The following is a 24175-nucleotide window of genomic DNA, read 5'->3' as shown; positions in this document are numbered from 1 at the left end:
TGTTGACTGGGTTAGAGTTGCCTGCATCTCCGCAGCAAAAGACTTGACGAGCAGTAATCCGAAGGGAAAGTCTGTATGGATTCAAATCTCAGCGGTCACACGGCGCTCACTTCCCCCGGATGTGGTGCAAATGGCGGGGGAAGGAAAAGTGACAGAGCGGCCAGGACCGCTGAGAGTTTGGCGTACACACGTAGATGCAATGTAATATTACCCCTCCCCCCCCCCTCCATTGCGACACAATGAGAGATTTTAAACTGGCGGCTGCTGTTTAGAGTGGCAGCCCCTCTTTGTCCTGGCTGATTCATGTGAGCAGTGGCCCTCTGAATGGACACGGAGCTACCGGTGCCACAGGGAACCACTGCCCAGCTTGTGGTTGTTGTTGTTGTTTTTTTTGTTTTTTTTTTGACATTTTTATGTAAATATATTTTTTTCTATTTTATTTTTTAATAAACATTTTAAAACTGCCAGTCCAGCGTGTGTTTTGTGTGTGTATGTTGATGGATCACATATTTCTGCAATATTTTAGTACTGTGCAGGTAATGAAACCAAAACGAGCAAAACAAGACTCTAAACCACTGTACGCTGAGGACAGAGGGTCATTCTCTGTAGGTTTGTACCTACTAGTGATGCCTTTTTATGTTCTCATAGACATTTTACCAATTTTTCATATACAAATATATCCATTGGTGCAGCTTTAACTTCTTGATTTTTCCCTAACTAGTCTGAATCATTAGTTTGGTTCCCACTGAGTCCTCCTGAGTTAGCGTGTGAGTCTTCTCATCAACACTAGGTGGTGCTCATGTGCTGCTGTTGGTGCTGAGTTAGGAGGACCTCTTAAAAGAAAAAGCAAGGTTGCTGAGCTCTCCTGTGCCTTCAGTACTTTGACCCCCCTCAACCAAACAATAGAGACTCGGGTCCACAAGCTTCACACTGACGATCCTGGTCCACTTGTCTAAACCTCGCTGGTGTGAAAGATTTGACCCCAAAGCTGTGAGAGGGACCACTAAGTCAGCGGTGACTGAGTCACCTGGATGAGTGTTCGGAGCCACATCAAGAGGACGACATGGAAATACAAAACTCCAATGAAAACAAGTTAAAAACAGAGTTAAGTTAAGGGCTTATCTCTTTAACGCTGTCAATTTATTGAATCTGTCTATTCGGATTAGAAAGGTGGTGCATTTTCACAGAAAATCTGAAAAATTAAGTAGCAGCAGTATCTATTGTAACAATTAAAAAGCAAAATATATTTTTTGAAATAAACTGGACAGTGTGTAATGCAAAGAGGGTGAAATATTGACTGAAGAATGGTCACTATCGGAAGAATGTGTAAAAATAATCCAACATTTGGTTTGGATTAGAGCAGAAATAACATGAGGCAGAAAAGGGGGCTGATTTCTGAGGAGAAAATAAAAGGGAATTAAAAAATGAAGGATAATAAGTACAAGTGACAGGGGAAAGTAACAACTATATATATATATATATATATATATATATATATTAAAGTTTGACCGAGGAGCATAGTCTGGTATGATTTTTATTGTTTGAAGGCAATGTAAAAGCTGAATAAAGTAGTGCACTGTCTCTTTAAAGTGAGCAGCCAGTAGTAATCCTCAGTCTGAAGGGAGTAGAGTCAAGTTAACAGACACAAGCAGTGGTTTCCTGTCATCGTTTCCAATATCAAACATGTATTGAAGCATCGGAGGAGAAGTAAAGTCTAAACTGATAAACTGATGTGAATCATTTTTATTTTCCATATAGTAATCTATATGGAAAATAAAAATGATTCACATCAGTTTATCAGTTTAGACTGATAAACTGATGTGAATACAAGATCTTTCTATAGATCTTGTATTACACAAACAAAAAAACATTTTCCAGCAAAAGAATTATTCAGAAAATAAGTGGAAGGTATTAACCTTCCACTTATTTTCTCAATAATTCTTTTTTTTGTTTTTTTTTTTTGTTTGGGCAAAACATCCAAAACGTCCAACATGTTTTGGTCTTATAATACAAGATCTATAGAAATCCTCACAGCTGAGATGGACCTGATTAATGTGTGGCATTTTACATGAAAAGTTACTTAAACGATCAATTGATTATCATATTAGTTGTTTTCTGTTGATCAATTTATAAGTAAGAACTAATGTTTGAGGATCTTTGTGCTACTTATTACTATTATTACCAACAAGAAAAACAGTGTGTTCGAGGCAAGCCTGGTTTATAGACTGTAGGAAAAATGTGTTTGCCTCTACGATCCCCAGAAGCACCATTTCCACTGTTTTTTGTCTTCTAATTAATTGTAGCTTTGTTTGGGAATATGAGATTATATGCTTCTAAAACACAATATCAACCTACGGGTGCTTCCTTCTGTATTTTCCAGGGTCCCTGTTTCAAAGTCTAGACTTTCATTATTGAGCTAATACTGTGCATATTGTTCATGTTCATTAATTTGTGTTTCCCCAAATGACAACACAGAATATCTGGTTGCATGTGATATTTCCGCACAATAATACTGTTGTATGCGAAATCATAATGATGAGATAGTAAGTCATAATAATGCGATGCTACGTCCTTTTTTTTTGTAAGTTTCTCATTATCATTTTGTATCACAGTGGCAGAAATGAGTTTCCATAATTGGTGCCATGTTTGCTTTTTAATTGTTTTTCCTCTGGGTTTGACTTTTATAAGAAAGAAGAAGAAAGAAAAATCAAACTTTCCATTTGATCTCCCCCTTGCTGTGAACACCCAGGTCTTTTATTTTGAAAATACTGTTTAACTTCCTTCGCTTTTTTCTTCTTCTTTTTTTTTCAATAGATAACGGTCGAGCTCGACGCAAGCGGAGACGGGGGGAGAGAGAGAGAGAGAGAGAGAGAGAGGAGAGCGACTCAGCAACACACAAAAGGGAGCGGAAGGACCTGCGGCAATGGGAATCAAACTGTACTACACCACCGTCACTGCCTCGCGGACGGTGAGTCAAGTGGCCCCGTAGTTCGTACTAAACGCGGTGTTTTTGTGCTCGGAGCCCCGGTGTCGGCGGGCAAACAAAGCTCCGTCCAGCCGACACACCCCGCGCGCCCTGTCAGTTGGTCCGCTTCCTCCTGGCCGACACGGGCCTATATGCTCGTCAGCGGCCGTTTCTATCGTTACTGGAACGTCGGCGTTGCCAAGTTACCCAGCCGTAAAACGAAACGTGAAGGGTTTGCAATGGCGAACCAGGGTGTTTTTATTTATTTATTTGATTTTATAATTCTTTATTCAACAATTGCACATGTACAATTTCATAAATAGTCAATAATAAAAGGCAAAACACGTGTACATAATACCATTTAAATAACATGCCAAAGGTGCAACCGCAAAGGAATGAATAAATAAAAAAGACCGACAGTAAAAAAGCATAAAATAAAACGTATAGGCCAAGTGTAGCGCTTCCTGTACGCCACACTTCATGTACACATGCGAAATGCACGATAACGGTAAAGACGTTTTACCACCACTATATGTTTCCGAATACATTACATGCACCGAACAATACTTGTTTCATGGGAATTGAATATTTTCTAAGTAGCTCACTTTCTTAAATGAACCTTCTTGTTTTAGTTCCTGTAGTTTGGTGGTGAACGAGCACGAGACCCGTGACTCAAATGTGAAGAGGAACTCGAGTAAGAGCTGCTGTTGTTTCCGTGTGGGCCGAATTGACCAGAAGGCCCTTTTTAGTTCATGGGAAAAGTCAATTATTTGATGTATGTGTCAGTTTTTTAAGCAGGATACTCTTGAATATACTATATAATGGCGTTTTTGCTACATTATTCCATAGAATAGAGTCTGCAGACGTGGTAAAACACAACATATAAGTAGTAGTAGTATGAAAAGCACTGGGCCAAACACATCTGGTACCTATTATGTGGGAGGAATTCATCATGTAGTGAAAAAAGTGCAGTGACGTGCACGAGCGTTTAACCCTCTCACGTGCAGCAGCAAGGAAACCTGATGTTTTCTGCTGAAGCCAGAGGAAGATTGTGATCAAAGTCTCATCACCGGCTGCAAGGCCACATTATTCTGTCCTGTTATTTTATCCTGTCGAAGCATTTCCTTCTCTCATTTGTAAAAAAGAAAAGAACGAGCCCGAGCAAATTCCCTATTCACAAATACTCTATTTATTATGTTAAATGTGTAATTTGAACATACCATCCTTCCTATTCCCAAAAATGAAAACGTTCTCAAATGCAAATCCCTTTTTATGTTCACTTTTTAAATGGTTTCATTAAGTTTTGAAAGTTGCTCAGACATCAGAAAAGTTACATTACCACTTAGATATACCAAAATACCTTGTCAACTACAATAACGTTTTACTTCACTCGCTTCAGAGAAGCTTTGTAAAAAGACAATTCCCTTTTTTTTTTTTTTTCAGCGGAAGGACACAGCCAACTGAATGCTTGTCTGTTTCAGTGCGAGGGTGCGGTCACTGAACAAACCCCCCTCTTCCTCATTTGCCCCAAAAGATAGCAAGAGCGTTCCCAAGGTCTATTAATCATCACCCAGGAGTCAGATAAAACCACCGCTTTTTAAAGCCTCAAAAAGTACTTATTTATTTTTTCTTTTATTGCAGCACTGGGCCTTGAAAAAAAAAAAGCCTTTGCCCTTGAGGAGACATGACATTTCAAAGTTTGATGACCTTCTTCTGCTCATTATTTATCCCAGCATGTCGGCCATTAGTCCTTTTGCGCCAAAAATGCACTCGATAAAAGCGAGATTTGAGCTGTGATGGCCACAGTCAGTGTGTGACTTTAATGAATCGACTGGTTTCTAGTTGTTATGCTGTGCTTGAGTAAAAAATGTTTCTTTCTTTTCTCTCAGGTGAAGTCTCAACAGGCAGAAGTGATGCGAATCCTCGAGAGTAAAAGCATCCAGTATGATCTCATCGACATCTCTGTGGGCCGGGAGGTGTGTGAAGAAATGAGAAGCAAAGCGGGGAACCCGGCGGCGGTTCCTCCCCAGCTGTTCAACGAAGACCAGTACTGCGGGGTGAGGAACGCACATACTGTCTAGACATGAAAGTCATCAGTTTTGTATCGGCATAAGTGGCGAGTATTGAACTGCTAAAGATATATAAACCTATATATCTGTTGTATAAACCACTATATAAATATAAACCTCTATTTTTTTAACTGTAAAAAATCATTTTTAATACATATTTTGCTCGCAATTCTCTTATAAACAACTGTTAAGAGTAAACACAAACTGTTGTCTTGTAGAATAATGTCACACCTCGGGCAGTTGTGTGTTTTCTTGTGTGTGTGTGTGTGTGTGTGTGTGTGTGTGTGTGTGACTGTGTGTGTGTGACTGTGTGTGCGCACACGGACAAAGTTAGCTGCTTTTTACAGTTTTTAGCGGCTAAACAGATATTTCCATCAGAGATAGAAGAGAGTGAGACACGTTGCTCCACTTGTGTAAATACACAACGGTTGACCAACTCAAAAGGTGATAATGTCGGTGTTTCGTGACGGCTTGTTTCTGCTGCCTCCTAGTGGCCAAACTCAGTTACAGCAGGTTTAATGCTGATATCTTCAAAATAACGGTCAATCTTGTCCCCAGAAATGTGGACTTGCAGACATGAACTCATCTGGTTTCAGTTAAATAAATGTCCGCTCTGTTTTGAGCTCTCTGTTCACGGTGAATTACAAGCTTTAGGCTGCTGGTTAACTGAGATATCTCATTAAAAATATGAAATGCCCAAATGCGTTCACTGTTAAAAGGTACAATGTTACATTTAAAACATTCACCAAGCCTTTGCAACGAGTCGCAACCTTTTTATTTCATTTTTTTTTTTGCCAATTCTGCGGCAACGCAGCCGTCCAATCAGAATGTCTTTGTCTGCTGACTGACGCTCTTCCTCCCCGCAGGACTACGAGATGTTTTCCGAGGCGGTGGAAGACGACACAGTGGACCAACTTCTGAAGCTGGCGTGAGGAATGCGGAGTGTAACTCTCAGTCTTAACCCCGGTTCCTTCATCCAGTCTCTTTCTGCACCGCTGGCAGTATCCACTCACTTTCAATGCCATAACGAAGAATGCCAAATATCAAACTAATCAGAAGACGCACATTCCCCCTCCTGCACCATTAGACTTAATCCGTTTTTTCCCCTGTTCTTTCCTTTTGATTTCTTTCTGATCGTCTCCCTGTCTGACAGACTAGCGCTGCTAAGTGCTCCTGGTCCACGAGGACTCAACGGGGGGGTCTAGATGTGCGGCAATTAGGTCGACTAATCTTGGCCGCGGCTACATGATCGCTGGAGATTTAAAGTAATCCGCTGGATGACAACGCTCACCCCAGAACCTTCCCGATCCTCTGCAGAACGAACGCACAATCATCACTCAGTCTTAACTACTTCTGTCGTCTTTCTCTGTAGCCTTCGAGTTCCCATGTTGTACATGACCGCGTGTTCTTTTTTATTTTTTGCTTCACATGGATGCAAATGCACTGGGAAGTAGCAAGGACCGTAACGTCCCGAAACTCAATTAATCACAGAACTTATAGCTGCTAAAAGATGCCCTTTTGGCGGGGACAGCTTTCTTTTTTATTTTATTTTGGCCCTTTGGTCACTTCATGCATTATTTAAGAACATTTTGGGAACCCGCTCATCCGACCTGATGCCAACAGAACAAAAGCATTAGAAATTACTTATATTAAGGCACAATACCTTACATTTGCAAAGACGTCCGTGTTATCCAGCATGCAGTCGTATTCCTCTCCCAACTTTTTGAACACGTTGCTCTTCTCTGCGCGTTACCGCCACCAACGATCTGTGTCCGGCTACACTGGTTGTGTAAAAAAAGTCCACAGATAACAATCCAGAGGGTAAATAAATATCTCACAAAGATAAAAAACAGATGACAATTTTTTTTTATACATAATCTACAATGTAAAATCACGCACTTCTAAAGAATATTTTGGCAATATCCATTTGTAGATGGTAGTTTGTGACCTTTTAGGTTTACACCAAAAGTAATCAGTGTACTTTGCCGTCAGCCACAGTGTCTTTAAAAAAAAATTATATATAATTCCCATAAGATGTGAGATATCAGTCAGAAATCAGATATTTTCAAATCGTACACTTTGTTGCTTTAAAGGTACAGTGTGTAGGACGTGGCGCCATCTAGTGGCGAAGTTTGCAAATATTACTATATAATCCAAATATTGGCCGCACCCCTATTGGAACCAAACCCTCTCCTTAGATATGTGACGATGGGTCACCAATGAATGGGCCAAACTTATTTACAAGCTTGGTAATCAGCGGTTGAAGATTTCAGTAGTTAGCCGCTGGATTTTAGCACCCTGTGGAGCAGGATGAGCACATTTATTTCATATTCTGCGCCAATATATATAATATATATCCATATATTATATTCCAATATATATATAATATATATCCATATATTATATATATATGTGTAATGCAGATTTTCACCATAGTATTAGCACTTTTATGTTTTCCGTAAACTGCATAACTTGGAAGCTGACTGACTGCAAACACTCAGAAGGGAGCGTTTCATACTGATGATGATGAGACTGAACAAGATGTGAACGTTTTCTTTTGCTTTCAACCCCGGACCTTTTCATTTCTCCCGTTTATTCCATGCTTCAGTTCCACAGACGGTCCCGGGCATGAAGATGCAGTAATGTGACTATGCACTGAAACCCTGCCTCATGCTGAACACGGACACAAAGGTCAGAGCTGGTGTGTTTTAAGTTGACCTGACTCGGTCTCACTCGCCTTAGGGAACACTCACCACATGGGAAAAATGAAGGCTTCACTTATTTGCTCTGTTGTGTATGCACATTAATTCAGTTATATATACGGTATATATATATCATGTCCATGTTTTTTGGGTTACTTGTGTTTTTTTATCGAGAACTACATGTTTTCCTTCTCTGAGTCTTAACTTCTGTCAACCCCCTGCTTTCAAAATTGTGTTGTTACAGTTTGGGACCCCCGGTAAAGACGGCCTTCACACACAATGTTTGCGCACTGTTTTGAAAGTCGATGATTGTAGATGTTCGCCTGTTATTGATGTATGTTCACTATGAATCATGTTTTAGACATTCCATGTCTCTCTCTTTCTCTCTCTGAGCTCCTGCTTTGCTTTTGGACCAACTCCCCTTGGCCAAAAAAAAAGTTAAAAGAAAAATAGGGACTAAAATGCTGTTGTCTTCCGAGAAGATTGTGAAAAAAAAAAAACGATTGATGGGTGAACAAAAATGAATAAAATGGAGTTGAATCTACATGTCTGGAAGTTTATTTTTGTATTCATCCATGGGACCTACCTATAGCGTTGAATAAAAATGAAGTGTCTAAATCAACTGTGGCATCCTGATACAAAGGAAAAATACACTTATTCATAGTCCTTGTTTTAATGGAGAATTTATCAAGATAGTGCATTGACATTTTCAAGGGAGTCATTTCTAATTTGCAAGTCAGTGGAATATTCTGACTGCCAATAAAGTCACATGGAGGACATCTTCCACACTCCGGATCTGCAGTGTCAGTACTTTTATAATGCTGCAAGTATGCCTCCCAGGTCATTCATGTGATACATTTATTCCAATTAAGAATAATCAGTAATTAGAAAAATCATAATACATTTGAAGAACAACGTTAATCAGTTTTGCTCAGTTGCAGTACCTCATCTGTTCAGTAGGTGGTGCTGATGTGGCTTCTGCTTTTAAAGAAGAAGAGATACAACCGGAAACGTTGATCCTGATTTCAAACTAAAACCGAAACGTTGTGGCGTATTGAACTCGGCATTGCATATAGTTTGCTGCTATGAACAAGATACAACTATGTAACTCCACTCAATCGTGGATATAATATTGGGTAAAGGTTGGGAAAGAAATATCTCACAATACCGGCTGTGTTCTAAACTGTGTCGTCGCACGCCCCTGTAATGGTTTTACTTTGAAAATATCTACCGGATGTTGCGCTGTTGATTAGCTTCAGGTGTTGCAGAAGAGCACTGCTCCGAAGAAGGAAGCTGTAAACATTTTGACAGGTTACTGCCGAGGTAAGGTGAGTAAACGTTATATATTAAAGACTTTGGTGTGAAAGACAGAAATACATAAAAACTCACTGAGCTGATATGTACATTAATGACGTAGTTATTTCAGTCTGCGTTGTGACTGTGACAACCAACTAATTCATGTCAGCTAGCTAAACTAAGCTAGCTAAAACCAAAATAATGTTTTGAGACGTTAAAACAACGTTAGTTAACGTATGTTACGATATTTATCATGGTATTAAATCAGAGAAATACACGTTAATGACACAGTGGCCATATTTAGCAACTGTAATAATGTCAGCTGCCACATTTAACTATCACTGATTGGTGTTTACGTCGGCAAAGACAGCAGCAGGTGTTGCTTTGCTTTTCTCTAAAGGTGACGTTGTCTTTTAGGTAAACAAACAAAACAGTTTTTATTATTTAGGAGTCGCTGGGTTCCAGTTTTGCCATTCTTTACGCATCAGAGTTCCGAAGCAGCAGTTTTTCATTCAAACGTTTTTGGAGGACACGTGACACTGAAGACAAACACAGCTAGTTAGTGCTGGTTGGGGTTGATTAACAAAGAGTATCCATGGACCAAACATGTTTTTTTTTAATCGTTTAATTAATAAATTAGTACATTTGTATCTCTGCATTCTATTATTTCTGTTAAATGAGATGTCTCACTGTTAAAGGATCAGTGCACCAAAGTACAAAAATCATTCTTTCACCTTTTCCAATTATCTCTCCATTCAGTTTTCATTTGATTTGATGTGCCTAGCTTTTAAGATATCGACCCATAAACGTCTTCCTCCAACCTAAGACATGTTCCTAAACAATATTGATGATTTGCATCTCTGTCCAGAAACAATTTCCTGTTTACAGAGGTTATCTTAGGAATATGATAAATGTTTTTGTTTTTCCACATGCGAAGATGAGCGTGCCAGACTACATGCAATGTGCCGAGGACCACCAGACGGTGCTTGTGGTGGTCCAGCCGGTCGGCATAGTGCCGGAGGACCTGTTCTTCAAAATCTACAAACGAATCTCCAGCGTGAGCCAGGTGAGCATCAGGGACTCGCAGCGCCTCCTCTACATCCGCTACCGCCACCACTACCTGCCAGAAAACAACGAGTGGGGAGACTTCCAGACGCACCGCAAGGTGGTGGGCCTCATCTCCATCACCACCTGCGCCTCGGCTAAAGAGTGGGCCCAGACCGCAGAGCGCTTCCACGGCCAGAAGGAGGTGTACAGCTCCACGCTGTACGATTCCCGCTTGCTGGTGTTCGGGCTGCAGGGAGATATCGCGGAGCAGCAGCGGACGGACGTGGCCTTCTACCCCAGCTTCGATGACTGCCCTGACGTGGAGAAGAGAGTGGACGACTTTGTGGAGTCGATATTTATTGTTCTGGAGTCCAAGCGGCTCGACCGGGCCACGGACAAATCAGGTGACAAGATACCGCTGCTCTGTGTGCCCTTTGAGAAGAAGGACTTTGTGGGTTTGGACACGGATAGCAGGTGAGTTGATGTGTTCTCTCCACTTTCGCATTTTGAGGCTGGTTAAAGAATGCTTGAATGATCTCTGCAGCCAGTTAATGTGATTTACTGCATTGTGCGTTTGTTTCTGGGTCAAGTTGCTTGTTACATATCAGCCTTGCCTGCTCTAAAATTCTCCTCTCAAAAATCTGTCTTTTTGATTTTTGCTGCATCAATTTTGTTTGTTTACCTTGGTTTATGTGTCTTTCTTCTTCTTCTTCTGTTGTTTATTTGTTTTCTCTCATACTGTCCTGTGAGTTTATTGTTGGGTGTGAAAAGGTGAGATGTTAGACACATAAGTTTAGTGAACCCATACCGATCCCATCAGCTTTAGCTCTGCCCTGAAAGAAAATGCCAGCCCTCTGCGCTGTTGTGCATTTGCTCATGACTCCAAGCCAAACTCATCGCTCCTCCGCAGGTTTCAATTCATACACAAATGGATTGAAAAATCTGGCTTGAAGTTGTGAGCCAAACAATAGCCCCTGAGCTCAATGAGTCAACATTGTTGGCTAAATAGTCAGAGCAATAACATTAGCTACTAAAATGAAAAGAAGGCTTGAATCACAACCCACCATACGTGAGGCCTGATTTAAAGGCACTACATTACAGTCCAGTGCACAAATGTCATATTAGCAAGCTTATGTTTGACACTGTTAGAGTAAAGAAAACTGCCAAGTTTCAGTCAGTTGACCACAAAGTGTTCACAGAGGCCCAGTGGTCTTACACTTTTTTTTTATAGTTGATTCAGAAGGAAGTTAAAGGACCATAACAGTGTTTTTCTGTGCTTTTGCTGTTAATTACTTCCCACTGTACTCTCCTCCGTGATAGTGATACAAAGATGCAGTAGATTTGCATTCACGGAGCCTCTGCATTTTGAAATGTCAGCCCACTGTGAAACAGAAACCTTTAATTTTTTTAAGCATGAAGATGCCAAATTCATATTATTGTTAGTTTTTTGCTTGGGATATTTTTCAGAGCTCAACCCCCTAAACAGTACTCTTAAAAACTAAATCTAAAATGAAATTGTATGTGAACTTAAACAACACACATTTAAAGGTAATTATATTATTTAAATATATGATATAATATAAATAAGGAAGATAACACAAGAAGAGTGCTTTGCAATAAAAGGAAATCTGCAAACCAGTATTTGTTTTGTGTTAAACTTGCAATGCATTGTTTTACTTGTCTATAACTTTGCAGTAATTTTCCTGGAAAGAAGTATGGAATCTCCAATTAAATCCTTCTAAATAGTCATTTATTCATAATTTATACAGGGGAACTTAGTTCTCCATATATTTATATGATGAATTGAATGCAGTACACTAGACTAGCAATTCATTCTAATTAAATAATATTAGTTTGTATTGTTTGTATCAATTCCCTTATAATTAGTCCCAAATGTCATGACTTTTTTTTTTCAGGAAACCTCTTGGAAATTATTGTGAAATTACAGACTGATGATGATACTGATAAAATCAACTGAAATCAGTTGCCACTAAAAATTCAAGCGTATAATATTTCTATGTTGAAACACTGAAAAACACTGTTGTGGTCCTTTCTAACGGAGGAGCCGATAGTCTGGACTCACTGAGCAGTTTGGAACAGAACATTCCACTGAGGAGAACATTTTGGATTGGGACGGTGGAGTTTGGGATTTTGTCTGTTTGGCTGCAGATACTGGCCACGGATCACAGATCTTTATTCACGAGAGGAGACGTTACCTTCCAGCTTGGCATATCACCTCAGCCACTTATAAAAAAAAACACAAATTTGATAATGGCATCCATGTCCAAAGATCCAGTTTATTTGCTGTGGAACGGCCTCCTTTTCATTTTAGTTTTTACTCTCGTAAATTGCGTTCTGAGCCTTAGCGTTTATTCCTCTACACAGCGAAGAGACATGTCGTCCATGGCTTGTTGTCTGCACGCGACCTTCCCAGTCCGTCAGTGTTAGAGCGGCTTGCACAACGGGGTTCATAGTTTCATAGTTTCCCCTGTAACGGATACTTTCCCCTCCTGTATCCTGGTGAAGCGGCTCCTTCCCGAGTCCCTGTGTCTCTGTGCACGACCGTGGGGTCGTAGGTCGGCTCCTGCGCCGTCCTTGTTGTGTCGCTGTGCTTGTGCTTCCCCGCTCCATACACCTCCCTACTGTAGCTGGTAGGATTCACTCGAGTCTCCTCTCCCGGCTCCCTGCTGACATAGGAAATGACAAATAGCAGCAAGTCTCAGCCATCTTTGTGAAAAAAAAAGAATCAACCAAAAGCTATTTAAAAGCCCCAAAAGGTATATTTTATTTGAGCAACGCCACCCTGCTGTTGTCTGAACATGTTTTCCTTTCTTCCCCTTTACCTGCTGCTCTCTCTCAGGCATTATAAAAAGCGCTGCCAGGGCCGGATGAGGAAGCATGTCGGGGACCTGTGTCTCCAGGCCGGCATGCTGCAGGACGCCCTGGTCCACTACCACATGGCCGTGGAGCTGCTCAGGGGCGTGAATGACTTCCTCTGGCTGGGTGGTAAGTCGGGAGGACGGTCGGCTTATTTCTGTAAAATAGGATTCACAAGGCGAGAATAACTTTATTGTTGTTGTTTGTTTAATTCGTGTATCAGCGTCTGGCCTCTAATACTGGACTTTTGAGGTCAATACCGGTATCGAGATTTGACTGTTTTTTTTTTTTTACGTAAACACATACACACAGTTTGGATAGTCAATAATTGTGACAGACGCATACCAAGATTTTACAGATAATACAAATAAACTTCAGTGCTCTCTGGTTTAGAAAATATGTAAACGCCTCAAACGTAATATCTTAGTGCTGCAATTTCTTGTTATTTATTGGTGGACATAAACACTGCCGTATATCTGTGATAAGCCAATAAAGGCCAATATTAATGGCCTTGTCAATTTCCACTTTATTAGCAGTGTAAACATCAGGGTTTTAGAACTTTATTGATCCAGCGAGCCTCAGAGGCTCTCAGAAAGAGCAACGCATAAGAGCTGTGTCGAGCTGGAACATTTGTCTTCTGTTTATTTGTTCCCTTCCAGCTGCGTTGGAGGGTTTGTGCTCAGCCTCTGTTATATTCCACTACCCCGGAGGCACGGGGGGGAAGACTGCAGGACGAAAGCCGAGCATCTCCCAGCCAGCAGATGCGGGGAAACGCCACAGACCAGGTGAGCACGTCCCTCTGCAACTGATCGAAAACATCGGTCCGGATGCGATAACCAGCGAAGGCTGAAGTCTGTGATGAGCTGTGATCGAGTGAGAGCGTCGCTCAGCTAGGCTGCTTCCTTTGTGTGCAGAGGACGAGAGGTGCATTCCTGATTGTATTTACACTTAACATCATCGAATCTTTCCACTCTTTCTTAACATGCCATTAACATGGTGTTTAATCAACACTGCCTTGTATGTAACGACACAATAAGTGGAGCATGAGCGACGCTAAAGAGCTGTTTTTATGATGCCTGCATGTTTATCTGAGGACTTTAGGGTTGCAAGTAATGATTTATTGCACTATAGATTAATGTACTTCAGATAATATATTTTTAATTGTTGTCAGCTTCTACTTCTGACTAGTAAATCCAGGCTGCGCCCGTGTTCTGCTATGTGCAATTACTGTTTTTGATAATGGAGTCTGGTGGCTTTGAAGAGAGCATAGATGAATATAACGCCGTCGGAAAGAGCTCTCTGACGATGAGGTAAAATGGTTAAAATATTCTAAATGTAGATGTACTTATTTATATAGATCTATGGCATTTATATTTATTTCTAAATATATATTTATATATCTGTATCTTTATTTATTTTTATGTGTGTGTGTGTGTATATATATATATATATATATATATATATATATATATATATATATATATATATATATATATATATATATTTTTTTTTATTGCTTTGCTCCCGTGCCCGTTTATGAGCTAGCACTCTTCTTCTTTGCCTGTGTTCACTCTGAAACCATCGGCTGGACCGTTTATCACACCACTTGTGTGTGTGTGCAGGTCCAATAAAAACCAGGACCCATCTCTTAAAAATGGAGCCGCGAGAGGTCAAAACCCTACCTTTGTTCAATTGCATGTCAAAAGTTTCTCGTGACTCTTGATATATATTTTATAGGAGAAGTGCTGCAGCATTGCGCACACTGTTGGGTCTAACACTGCTAACATTGCACCTTGCGTCATGGAGTGAATCTGCATTCTCTCTCTCTATCTATAGGAGCTCAGGAGGTTCTCATTGACCCAGGTATGGTATGTCTAACCCACACAGCTCTTGTAGACAACAATCTGCCTCATTGCTTGTGGCCAAATTTTCCCTGTTTGATGTTGTTTTTCATACATCATCAGCTTCCTGATTGCTTTGGTTTATTTTATCCTTTGAGAAGCGATTGATGTTTCCCCTTCCCCCGTTTACAGGTAGTGTTCTCTCCTGTGTTGGTTTACCGTCACCTTTTTGTTTCTTCTTTATTTCCTAACGTACCTGCTCTTTCTCACAGCCACGCTTTTGGGGATCAGTATCACATGACTACAATTAAAGTCTTTAAAATAGTCATTCTGAGGAGCTTCTATTTTATTCTTTTTATTCATTATCTCACATCCTACTCTTGATTATTTCCCAAAGATCACTTAACCCGATCAAGGACATTTCATGTTTTCGTTGCATATCTCTCGACGCACCAGCAGGTGGCAGCTCATCACCAGTGCTGCACACTTTAAGTTCCTGCTTATTACTCTCTGTTGCTTAACCGGTCACCTTCATAACCTAAAAAAAGACCTAAATTGTGACTCGATCGCCTCAGTAATTGTACTTTATTTACCTCTTTGTGTTAACTGGCCTAAAAAGTAGTGCAACGCAGCGTCTCGTTACGGCACCACGGTGTTTCAGCCTGGGACGTGAGGCCTCCGAATATTCATGACATCACTTCCTGCTGGCGTCGGGGAGAGCGGGACGGTTTGGTGTACAGTGTTTATGATTTACGTTTGGCTTTGAACGGGGTCATCGGAGCCTGGATAAAGCACACATTTCAGTTTCATTCAACATCATCTGTTATCTGTTCAGATACGTTAACAGTCTTTATGTGAACACCATTTTGAACACCGTCTTATTTTATATGTATATATAAAATGCATGTGGCTGTGGTAGCCAGCGCGGTATCTTTTTAAAGTGTAATTGGTGGATTTAAGTTTCCCCTCCTTCCTTTGCCGTCTTTCTCAAACTTACCGCGTGCCGTCCTCTTTTCGAGTCTAGGCGCCCTCACGGCCAACGGCATTAGCGCCGACACCAGCACGGAGATCGGAAGAGCGAAGAACTGCCTGAGTCCCGAGGACATTATCGAGAAGTACAAAGAGGCCATCTCCTACTATGGAAAGGTAATCAAAAAGCAGCAGTCGGTACATGAGACAATAAAACTCACAACAATTCTGCATTTGTGCATAATATCAGACGATTCCTTGGCGTTTACGTGAACTGGAATATTGATGCCGACATAATGAGAAATTGCATATCCGTCTTCTGTCAAATGATGTATTTGTAATAAAAGGTTCATATTGGCTTTGTGTATCAGGCAAAGCGTGTTAGTGTTGCCCGAACACTCAGTGGGGAAATGTTAATGTTTTCAATTCAAACAACTTTATTGTTCATCACGTACTGATGGAAAATTGTCATAAGGCTCACAAACAACATAAAAACATTCACTCATGAAAAATTATGTTAAAAACACAATCAATTCCTGTGTGTAAAGATGCATTAAAATGAGGGGGCAGTTTATTTAGCCTTGTTCAAAATGGATTTTATATATTTTTTTTTTTATTTTTTTTTAATATTTTTTTCTAAATTTTCTTTCTAGTCCATAGTAAGAAAAGTCAAGTAAATTGATGTTGCATGTTTCAAGGCCAGACATCAGTAAGTGCTTGACAAAAGCACAATATTAGAGCAGTAAATAAACTCAAAGCAAATAAAGCAATTAGTATGTCTTAAGTTGCCTTTTTAAAGGCAAATGTCTTATATCTTCAAAGGCTAGTCTGATTATATACTATTTATTTTTTATCTTATTGCCAACAAGGCTAAATCCAAATTGAATCATTGTCTGATGTTTCTTATTCCTTTGTACCATAGAGCTCCTTTTGTTGTCCCAAAACTCTTGAAAGCACATCAATGATCCGGGGTATTAAAACCTCTTAGAAGTTAATTTGCAAAAGTCAGGCTTTTTCTTTCTTGCCTGCCTACCGTTGACAATATTTGTTATAAAATGGAGTTTAAAACGTGTTTGTGGACTTTCATTCTGCAACATTAACAGCAAGCCGCTGCTAGATACGTTAGCACAGGAAGCCTATTATTGTTTATTTGGTAGCTTATGTCAACTTTAGCAAAAATTTAATTATTTAAAAAATATTAACGACTGTGAAACAAGTATTACATAGCATTTTATGTTGAATTAAATAAAAAGTCTGATATTATATATACTTTACACAGTTGGTTTATGACTGGTTTTGAAAGATTTACATCTTTATTCAGAACAAATGGGCTATGGTGCCTTTTCCTTACTGGAAAACGGGTGATTTAAACCATTGTCCTCTTGATTTTGGTCCGGATAAACACTCCAGAGCTTTGAAAGTGGTCACAACAAACAGAAACGTAGCTCCACGTTGTGTCTTTGTTTGTACGTGTGTGTGTGTTTGTAGTATTCACCCGTGTCACCAGGGGGCAGTGTTTGATTAGGTTTGATGGAGTTTGAGGGCAGAAACAACACAGTGTTTGACGACATGCGGACAGCGGCTGTTTGCCTCATGAACCTCACGAGAGCTTGTGTAATCGCTGGAAATAATAAAACCAGTGAAAATCTTTTATAACAATCTGTATTTGACAGACAAAACCATATGAATAATGTATCAGTGCGTGGCATAATATATGCGTACTCTCCTTTTGACTGTACTTGTACAAAGTCACAAAGAATGGTATTAAAGTATCCCTAATGCTTAGGGAAAGCTGAATAGGCTCATTATGCTCTGAAGCAACCCTGTGTTTTATCTCCATTATTATAATTGCCTTTTTTTTTCTTTTTTTTCTTGCACTGACCTCCCTCAGCCCTTTTACCTGTAACCAGCTCCTTCAGAATTCAATTACATCTCAACACACAGCCATTCAGATATTAATTGAATTTTAATAACGACACAATGGATGGAAGTTGAGGGACGGCGAGATAAAAAAAAAACTACTCCTACTCGCTCGCAGCGTGAAGCCTCTGCAAGCAGCAGCTCAGGTTTATTTTTATTTTTTATGGACGCTAAGCTGGAGATCCCTCTCGTCTGTCATCCCACATCGACAGAGACTGATGAGGGCGCTCACATGTTAATGAAAACGCATTCTCTCTGATCACGAGGCGGGTTGCAGAAGTCAAGGCGACCCTCATCGACTGTTCGTTCTTCATTAAGCCGTCTCTCCCCCCATCCCTCCCCTCCTCCTCCTCTCATCTCCCGCAGTACAAGAACGCCGGCGTGATCGAGCTGGAGGCCTGTGTGAAGGCGGTCCGCGTGCTGGCCATCCAGAAGAGGGCGAGGGAGGCCTCGGAGTTCCTGCAGAACGCCGTTTACATCAACCTGGGACAGGTACGCTATCTGAGCCTCATCCACCAACACGGGGGATTCAATATGAGCGCTTTGGTCTGCAGGTAAACCAGACTGCAGGATATCTTAGCAAAATAAAACACAACTCACCCAACATCCTTGTTCAGTGAATACAACCCACGCAGCCAATTAGGGTTTTTTTCAGGTTTTCCCAGCCGAGCTCTCCGTCTCCGCTTTTAAATCTGGTGTCACCTGAAATAACTATCATTTTATAATTAGCCCAGTTGATATACCTATTTAACTATAAGTGTGGAGCACTCTAGTGAAAGCGTTCGTTGAAGTCCTTCAAGCACTTCGCGAGACGTCGCGGCCCAATATTTATGTTTAGATGGTTAAAGATCGCCCCCATGATGTTTGAAGAGCTTTAAAGATGCTCTGCATTTTGCAATTTGCGACTGATGTGTTTTTCCACAAAGAAAAAGTTAAAACAATTTAAAATTCAACTCCTTTTCCCTCATTCAAGAATCCCGAATCTATGGAAATGCACATATTGTTCAACTAATATATTGAGTTCAACTTCTATACATGAGTTAATAATACTGACAACAATTAACAACAATAATATACATTTATAATAATAATTATATATTACTATATTTGGAATTCCTTCTCATTATCCAATTTAATCGATAGGCCAACAGATGTCATATTTTAATTTTGATTTATTCCATATAATTTGATTGGTACATAACTATTTTATGTAGCTATTGATACAAAATGTCCATTTATGTGCAGACTTTCTCCTGTGGGCCTAATGTATGTAAATGAAATGCATCCAGATTTTGATGATTGCGTATAATTATATCCAAGACACAGGAAGTGAGTTTGCTTTCGTTGTGTTAAATCCTGCTCTTACGTAAACCTGTTTTTAACATCACAAAAATTAAAGCAGTAAATTCTTTCCCTCCTCCGCTGGTAAAACAGAAGCTCCGCATTATGAAGCTCGACTCTCCAAGTGAAGCAACGCATTTGTGGACTTTTAACGTTGTCTCCGTACCCGCAGCTGTCGGAGGAGGAGAAGATCCAGCGCTACAGCATCCTGTCGGAGCTCTACGAACTCATCGGCTTCCATCGCAAGTCTGCGTTCTTCAAGCGCGTGGCGGCCATGCAGTGCGTGGCTCCCACCATCCCGGAGCCCGGCTGGAGGGCCTGCTACAAGCTGCTGCTGGAGACTCTGCCCGGATACAGCCTGTCACTGGACCCCAAGGACTTCAGCAAAGGTAAACGTGCACGCTTAGTAGATGTGAAAATCTAGACGGGGCTCATACGGTCATGGAAAACCATTTTAAAATGGTTATTTCCAGGCCTGGAAAAGTCAAAATGTAAATGTAAATGTGTTATATTCATGTGTTCGTGATGTTCATTTACGCCGAGTTTGAAATAATTAATATGCTTTTAAAAGAAAGACGCTCAAAATATAAGCAGGCGTACATACAGGCATCTATTTAAATGTTTATTCTTTTAATCAAACTATTGTCTCTCATTCATTTGTGTCATTTAAGGTTTACTGTATGCTTTGTATTCTCATTGTTAGTTTAAATACTACATTTTCATGTTTACACCAAGATTTCACAACATTTGGTCATGGTAATTTGGTTTAAAGTCATGGAAATCCATTGGTCAAAATGTGTATGAACCCTGTTAGAGATAACCGTTTTTTTTTCGCAGCAGCCAGTTTGACGTGTAATCTCAGGACACACACACACACACACACACACACACACACACACGGGTGTAATGAATAACATTAATTAGGGCCCTGTTCCATTTCGGTTGGCCAGAGCCCTGGTGTTGTGCACTGGAATGATTGTGACACTAAACTTAACGGGACCATCATTATTTTTCCATCAGTCACACCTGTGTTTCCCCTTCTACGACGTGTCAAAATGGCTGCTGTGAAAAGGACATATTCATGTCACATGTTGTACGTAGTGCGTTTCAAGACTGCAACTAACAATTACTAATTTCATCTATTTTTCTTTGATTTAACTGAAAAATCTGAAAATAGTGAAAAACGGCCATCACGATTTACCCGTTTACTATTCACCAGGTTGCTGGTTTTAACCGACCCAAAGATATCTGATGGACAACAGTCCTATTCACATTCGAGAAGCTGGATCCAGAGAATATTTGGTATAAATATAAATATTTGGTATAAATTTCTGAAACAAGGACTTAATTTACAACTTTTTTCCGAATAATTTTCTGTCCGTCAACTAATTGAATAAACAACAAATTGTTGGTGCTGCAGTGTGTTTAAAATAACTGCATAAAGCAGGTGGCAAACAACATATACACCATAAATAAAATTATAAAAAGTTTCAACCTCACGAGATCAATACATTGGACGAGAATAAAGAGAGGAGGCCGACAGAACCTCGCAGTTCAAGTTCTGAGTTCATTTGAGCGTTTATTTAGTTATTTTCTTCTTCAAACATTATCACTAATTTTACCTCCAAAAGTCACTCGACAAGCATCAGTGTTCGTGATAAAAGTAAAGACTTTAAAATGAGCAAAAACACCAACAAAGCATGTAGTTGTTGCTCCCTTCCTGCAGGTCTCGTTAATCTGCCGTCATTTTGTCTTCAGTCACGATGCTTCTGGGAAACGCCTCTAAAGCTCCGACAAAAAATAATAATAACCTATGACTCACTGGAAGTGTGTGGCGGTGTCTGTATCTGCAAGGAGAACCTTCTGCCTGTATTTTCTCCTTTCCTAGACATATTTTTTACGTTCCTCGTTTTGCTGTGTCGGCGTTTCCAGACCGTTTTCATCCGAATTGCTCAAAGTTCTTGCAGTTCTCGCATTCTTAATTGTGCAGCTCACCAGTTGTTCTGTTATTGTTATGCATTGAATCCCCATTCTATTGGACATGAAATAGCTATGGAGTACGTCACCTGAAGGGAAAAGGTTGGCAGCCATTGCACTGGGATAGCATAGCATAACAGACGCATGCTTCTCATGCTGCCTCTGAAGAGCGTAGGAGAGAGAATGTGTACATGAGCGTGGACATACAGCAGGTGTGTCACTCTCTCACTCTTTACACTATAATTCATACGTTCTGTCAAGCAAAAAAACGACTCCGCTGGCACGTCTTGGATGATTTTCACTGCCGTAAAAATCTTTTATATCCCTGTTTTGAATTATGTGTAATACAAATCAGTGGCGTAATAAGATTGGATCGAGTTATCTATTTATTTTAAGGGCCAGGCGAGCAGCGTGAAGAGGAGGAAATGCCACTGAATTCATCCAGATTGTGTGAGTGGCAGCAGCGTAAAGACACATTTAATAGATGGGAAATGAATATCATCCCTTTTTATTCCGACTCGAGCGTCGCTGTCTTATTTTCAAGAGGGCTCCTCCACCGCGTTCTGCATTCACGCCGCCACTCGTCTCAAATCCAGGCCCCGGGTTCCTGTGCACTCTTTGGTGAGGTCCTCGTGACGAGCCTCTCGGTTCTACACACCACTCGTACTGCGGAGCCTCTCGGTTCTACACACCACTCGTACTGCGGAGCCTCTCGGTGCCGGCACAAAAGAACAGGAAAGCGCAGGGACATCGTCTCTTCTGACCGGTATTCAAGTGATGCTGCTGGAGGGCTTTTGTAAACTGTGAATAGAAAACAAGCTGGGTTGAGGTTAAATGTTTGCACTTTGACTGTGAAAGCTTTGTTGTCTTTGATATGTAGGATACTTGATACCGATAGCACGCAACTATTGGACCTTGACCAGGGTTTACTACTCCCCTTGTAGAAAGGAAAGTCGAGCAATTTAATACAAAAGCGCATATTATCTCTCCATCTATTTCATAATATTTATTTTCTCAATTTCCCAAATGGCTGTCTTGTCATCTCTGCACAGTTGCATTACTCCGAATGATGAGGCAACTTAACACGGGCAATTTAATGTCCTCTGTAGATTTAAAACTGTCAAATCTGCAGGAAATGCCTCCTGTTGGTGACTTGAATTCTTCAGTTTTTCTATTATGGCAGAACTAAATAGATTTTCAGTTTGCTAGATTTAACCACTTTTGGTTCACTCAAGGGACATTGAATGAACAGAATTGCAAATTTCAATACAAATGTCTCTTCTAAACTTAGAAATTTTAATAAATCTTATTTTTTCCACTGCAATACAATTATTTCTTATGATCTAAACGGAAGAAAAGCAAACCACGTTCTTGTTTTTGTGATTTAATTTGTGTCCTGTTACTAGAGGGCGAACAGAATAACTTTTGGATCGTAAGACATTACATCAGACAAATAGATATTACTAATTTTTAATTCCTCATGAAGTCATTATGCACATCAGTGCAAAACGTACTTTCCATGCCGTAGTCTGCAGGTAACTAAATCCCCAGAGACGGACAGAAAACAAAGTGAAAGTCACCCCCAACACACAGAAGCCCACACGACATGCATGAAGACTTTCTATTGCGTATTGCTATCTAATAACCCCCTGCATTAATCATTTCACATTTCAGTGAATTTTGACTTTCAGTTTTGCCAACATGACCTCCTGTGAGGCTGTAGCCGTCATGCATTGGATCCAGACCTTTATAACAAGGCTTGCTTGTCTTTTTCCGGTCTCATCCCGGCTGCATTGAGGAAGCCGACCGTGGAAACTGCGTTTTGTGGGTCCAGCTGGTACAACAGAGTCGTCTCCGAGAAAGCACGACTCCCTAATTGCCCCGACCACTCGGACAGACCTCTGAATTGAGGACATCCCGTTGTACCGGCGGGGCAATAAACCAAATGGCACCTGGGACACAGAGATGGAGGGTCTGGGACAGCGGGGAAACTATTATTATGTTATTAAGTTGTCAGTTGGGACCAACTTGTGTGACCCTCTTGCTCATATATTCGCTGCAGAGGATTGTGGGTCAGAAGAGACACACGGGAGATGTTTTCCTTGAGGGCTTTCTGCCAGAAAGGGTTTATTTGAACCCAAACTTCTCCCGTATGCTCAGAATGGCCAGAAAAGCATGCGGCAAAAGTGTGACCAGATGCATGTCGGACATCCTGCTATTTTTTCCGCACAAAAAAAAAAGAATATTTATTACGTTCATAACGTTTTATGTATAAAGCAGAAACAAACTCATTAGACGCATTAGAAGTAGAGGAGCTTTTGGTTTATAGTTTATAATAAAACTAAAACAACAACTTTTGTTTCATGTGTTTTTAAAAGAAGACTTCTGGACAGTTGCTGGAAAAAAAGTAAATTTTGAACCTCGTACCCGGCTCCAAGACCTGCAGACGGCCCCTCATGCGGGGTAGAAAACGACCCTTTAGAGGGCTTACATTGAATTATTGTATCATGTACACGTTTGCTCATACAATCCCTTACTGGCCAATAATGTTTCGGACAATATTCTCCCAGAACTTTTGTTCCCAGTGTGATATTACTGAGTATTACGGATTTAATTCATCCATGGATATACTCTATTATATATATATATATATATATATATATATATATAGATATAGATATATATATAGATATAGATAGATAGATAGATAGATAGATATATATATATAGATATATATATATATATATATATATATATATATATATATATATATATATATATATATTATATTATATATATATATTATATTATATATATTATATATATATATATATATATATATATATATATATATATATATATATTATATTATATATATATATTATATTATATATATTATATATATATATATTATATATATATATTATATTATATATATTATATATATATATATATAGCATTATTATATGTCCATATACAGTAAATCAATGCCTTAAGAGTACTTCCTTGCTCCTACAGTTGCAGGTCATGTCCTAAAAGTTATATAGCAAATCATCATTTAAAAGTAATACATAGGAGTTGAGGTTTCAGATATATTGGAGAACACATAGAACAATGGACAAGAACTAGGAATGTTTCCTTTAGGTCAAATTAATTCCTCCAACAATGTCA

The 24175-nt window shown here is 39.9% G+C and overlaps 2 protein-coding genes across 2 annotated transcripts in view; both read left to right on the top strand.

Moving 5' to 3' along the window:
- The first annotated feature begins 2862 nt into the window (after nt 1–2862).
- On the top strand, nt 2863–8272 carry sh3bgrl3 (SH3 domain binding glutamate-rich protein like 3). Its single transcript, XM_079232138.1, has 3 exons — nt 2863–2968; nt 4855–5022; nt 5901–8272. The coding sequence occupies exons 1-3, from the start codon at nt 2924–2926 to the stop codon at nt 5964–5966; spliced, it is 279 nt and encodes a 92-aa protein (XP_079088264.1). The 5' UTR covers nt 2863–2923; the 3' UTR covers nt 5967–8272.
- Nucleotides 8273–9969: 1697 nt separating this feature from the next.
- Nucleotides 9970–24175, top strand: part of trappc9 (trafficking protein particle complex subunit 9) — a gene marked incomplete at both ends in the record, with an annotated part of 158179 nt that continues 143973 nt past the window's right edge. Inside the window, 7 exons of the mRNA XM_079232134.1 lie at nt 9970–10553; nt 12940–13085; nt 13616–13741; nt 14793–14819; nt 15822–15943; nt 18053–18178; nt 19200–19416. Of these exons, the coding sequence (XP_079088260.1) occupies nt 9970–10553; nt 12940–13085; nt 13616–13741; nt 14793–14819; nt 15822–15943; nt 18053–18178; nt 19200–19416 (1348 nt within the window). The remainder of the gene's footprint in view (nt 10554–12939; nt 13086–13615; nt 13742–14792; nt 14820–15821; nt 15944–18052; nt 18179–19199; nt 19417–24175) is intronic.

The sequence above is a fragment of the Taurulus bubalis genome (assembly GCF_910589615.1).
Source record: "Taurulus bubalis genome assembly, chromosome: 16".
NCBI classification, from domain to species: Eukaryota; Metazoa; Chordata; class Actinopteri; order Perciformes; family Cottidae; genus Taurulus; species Taurulus bubalis.
Note: the sequence above shows the minus strand (reverse complement) of the source record. Positions and strands in the feature narration are given on the sequence as shown.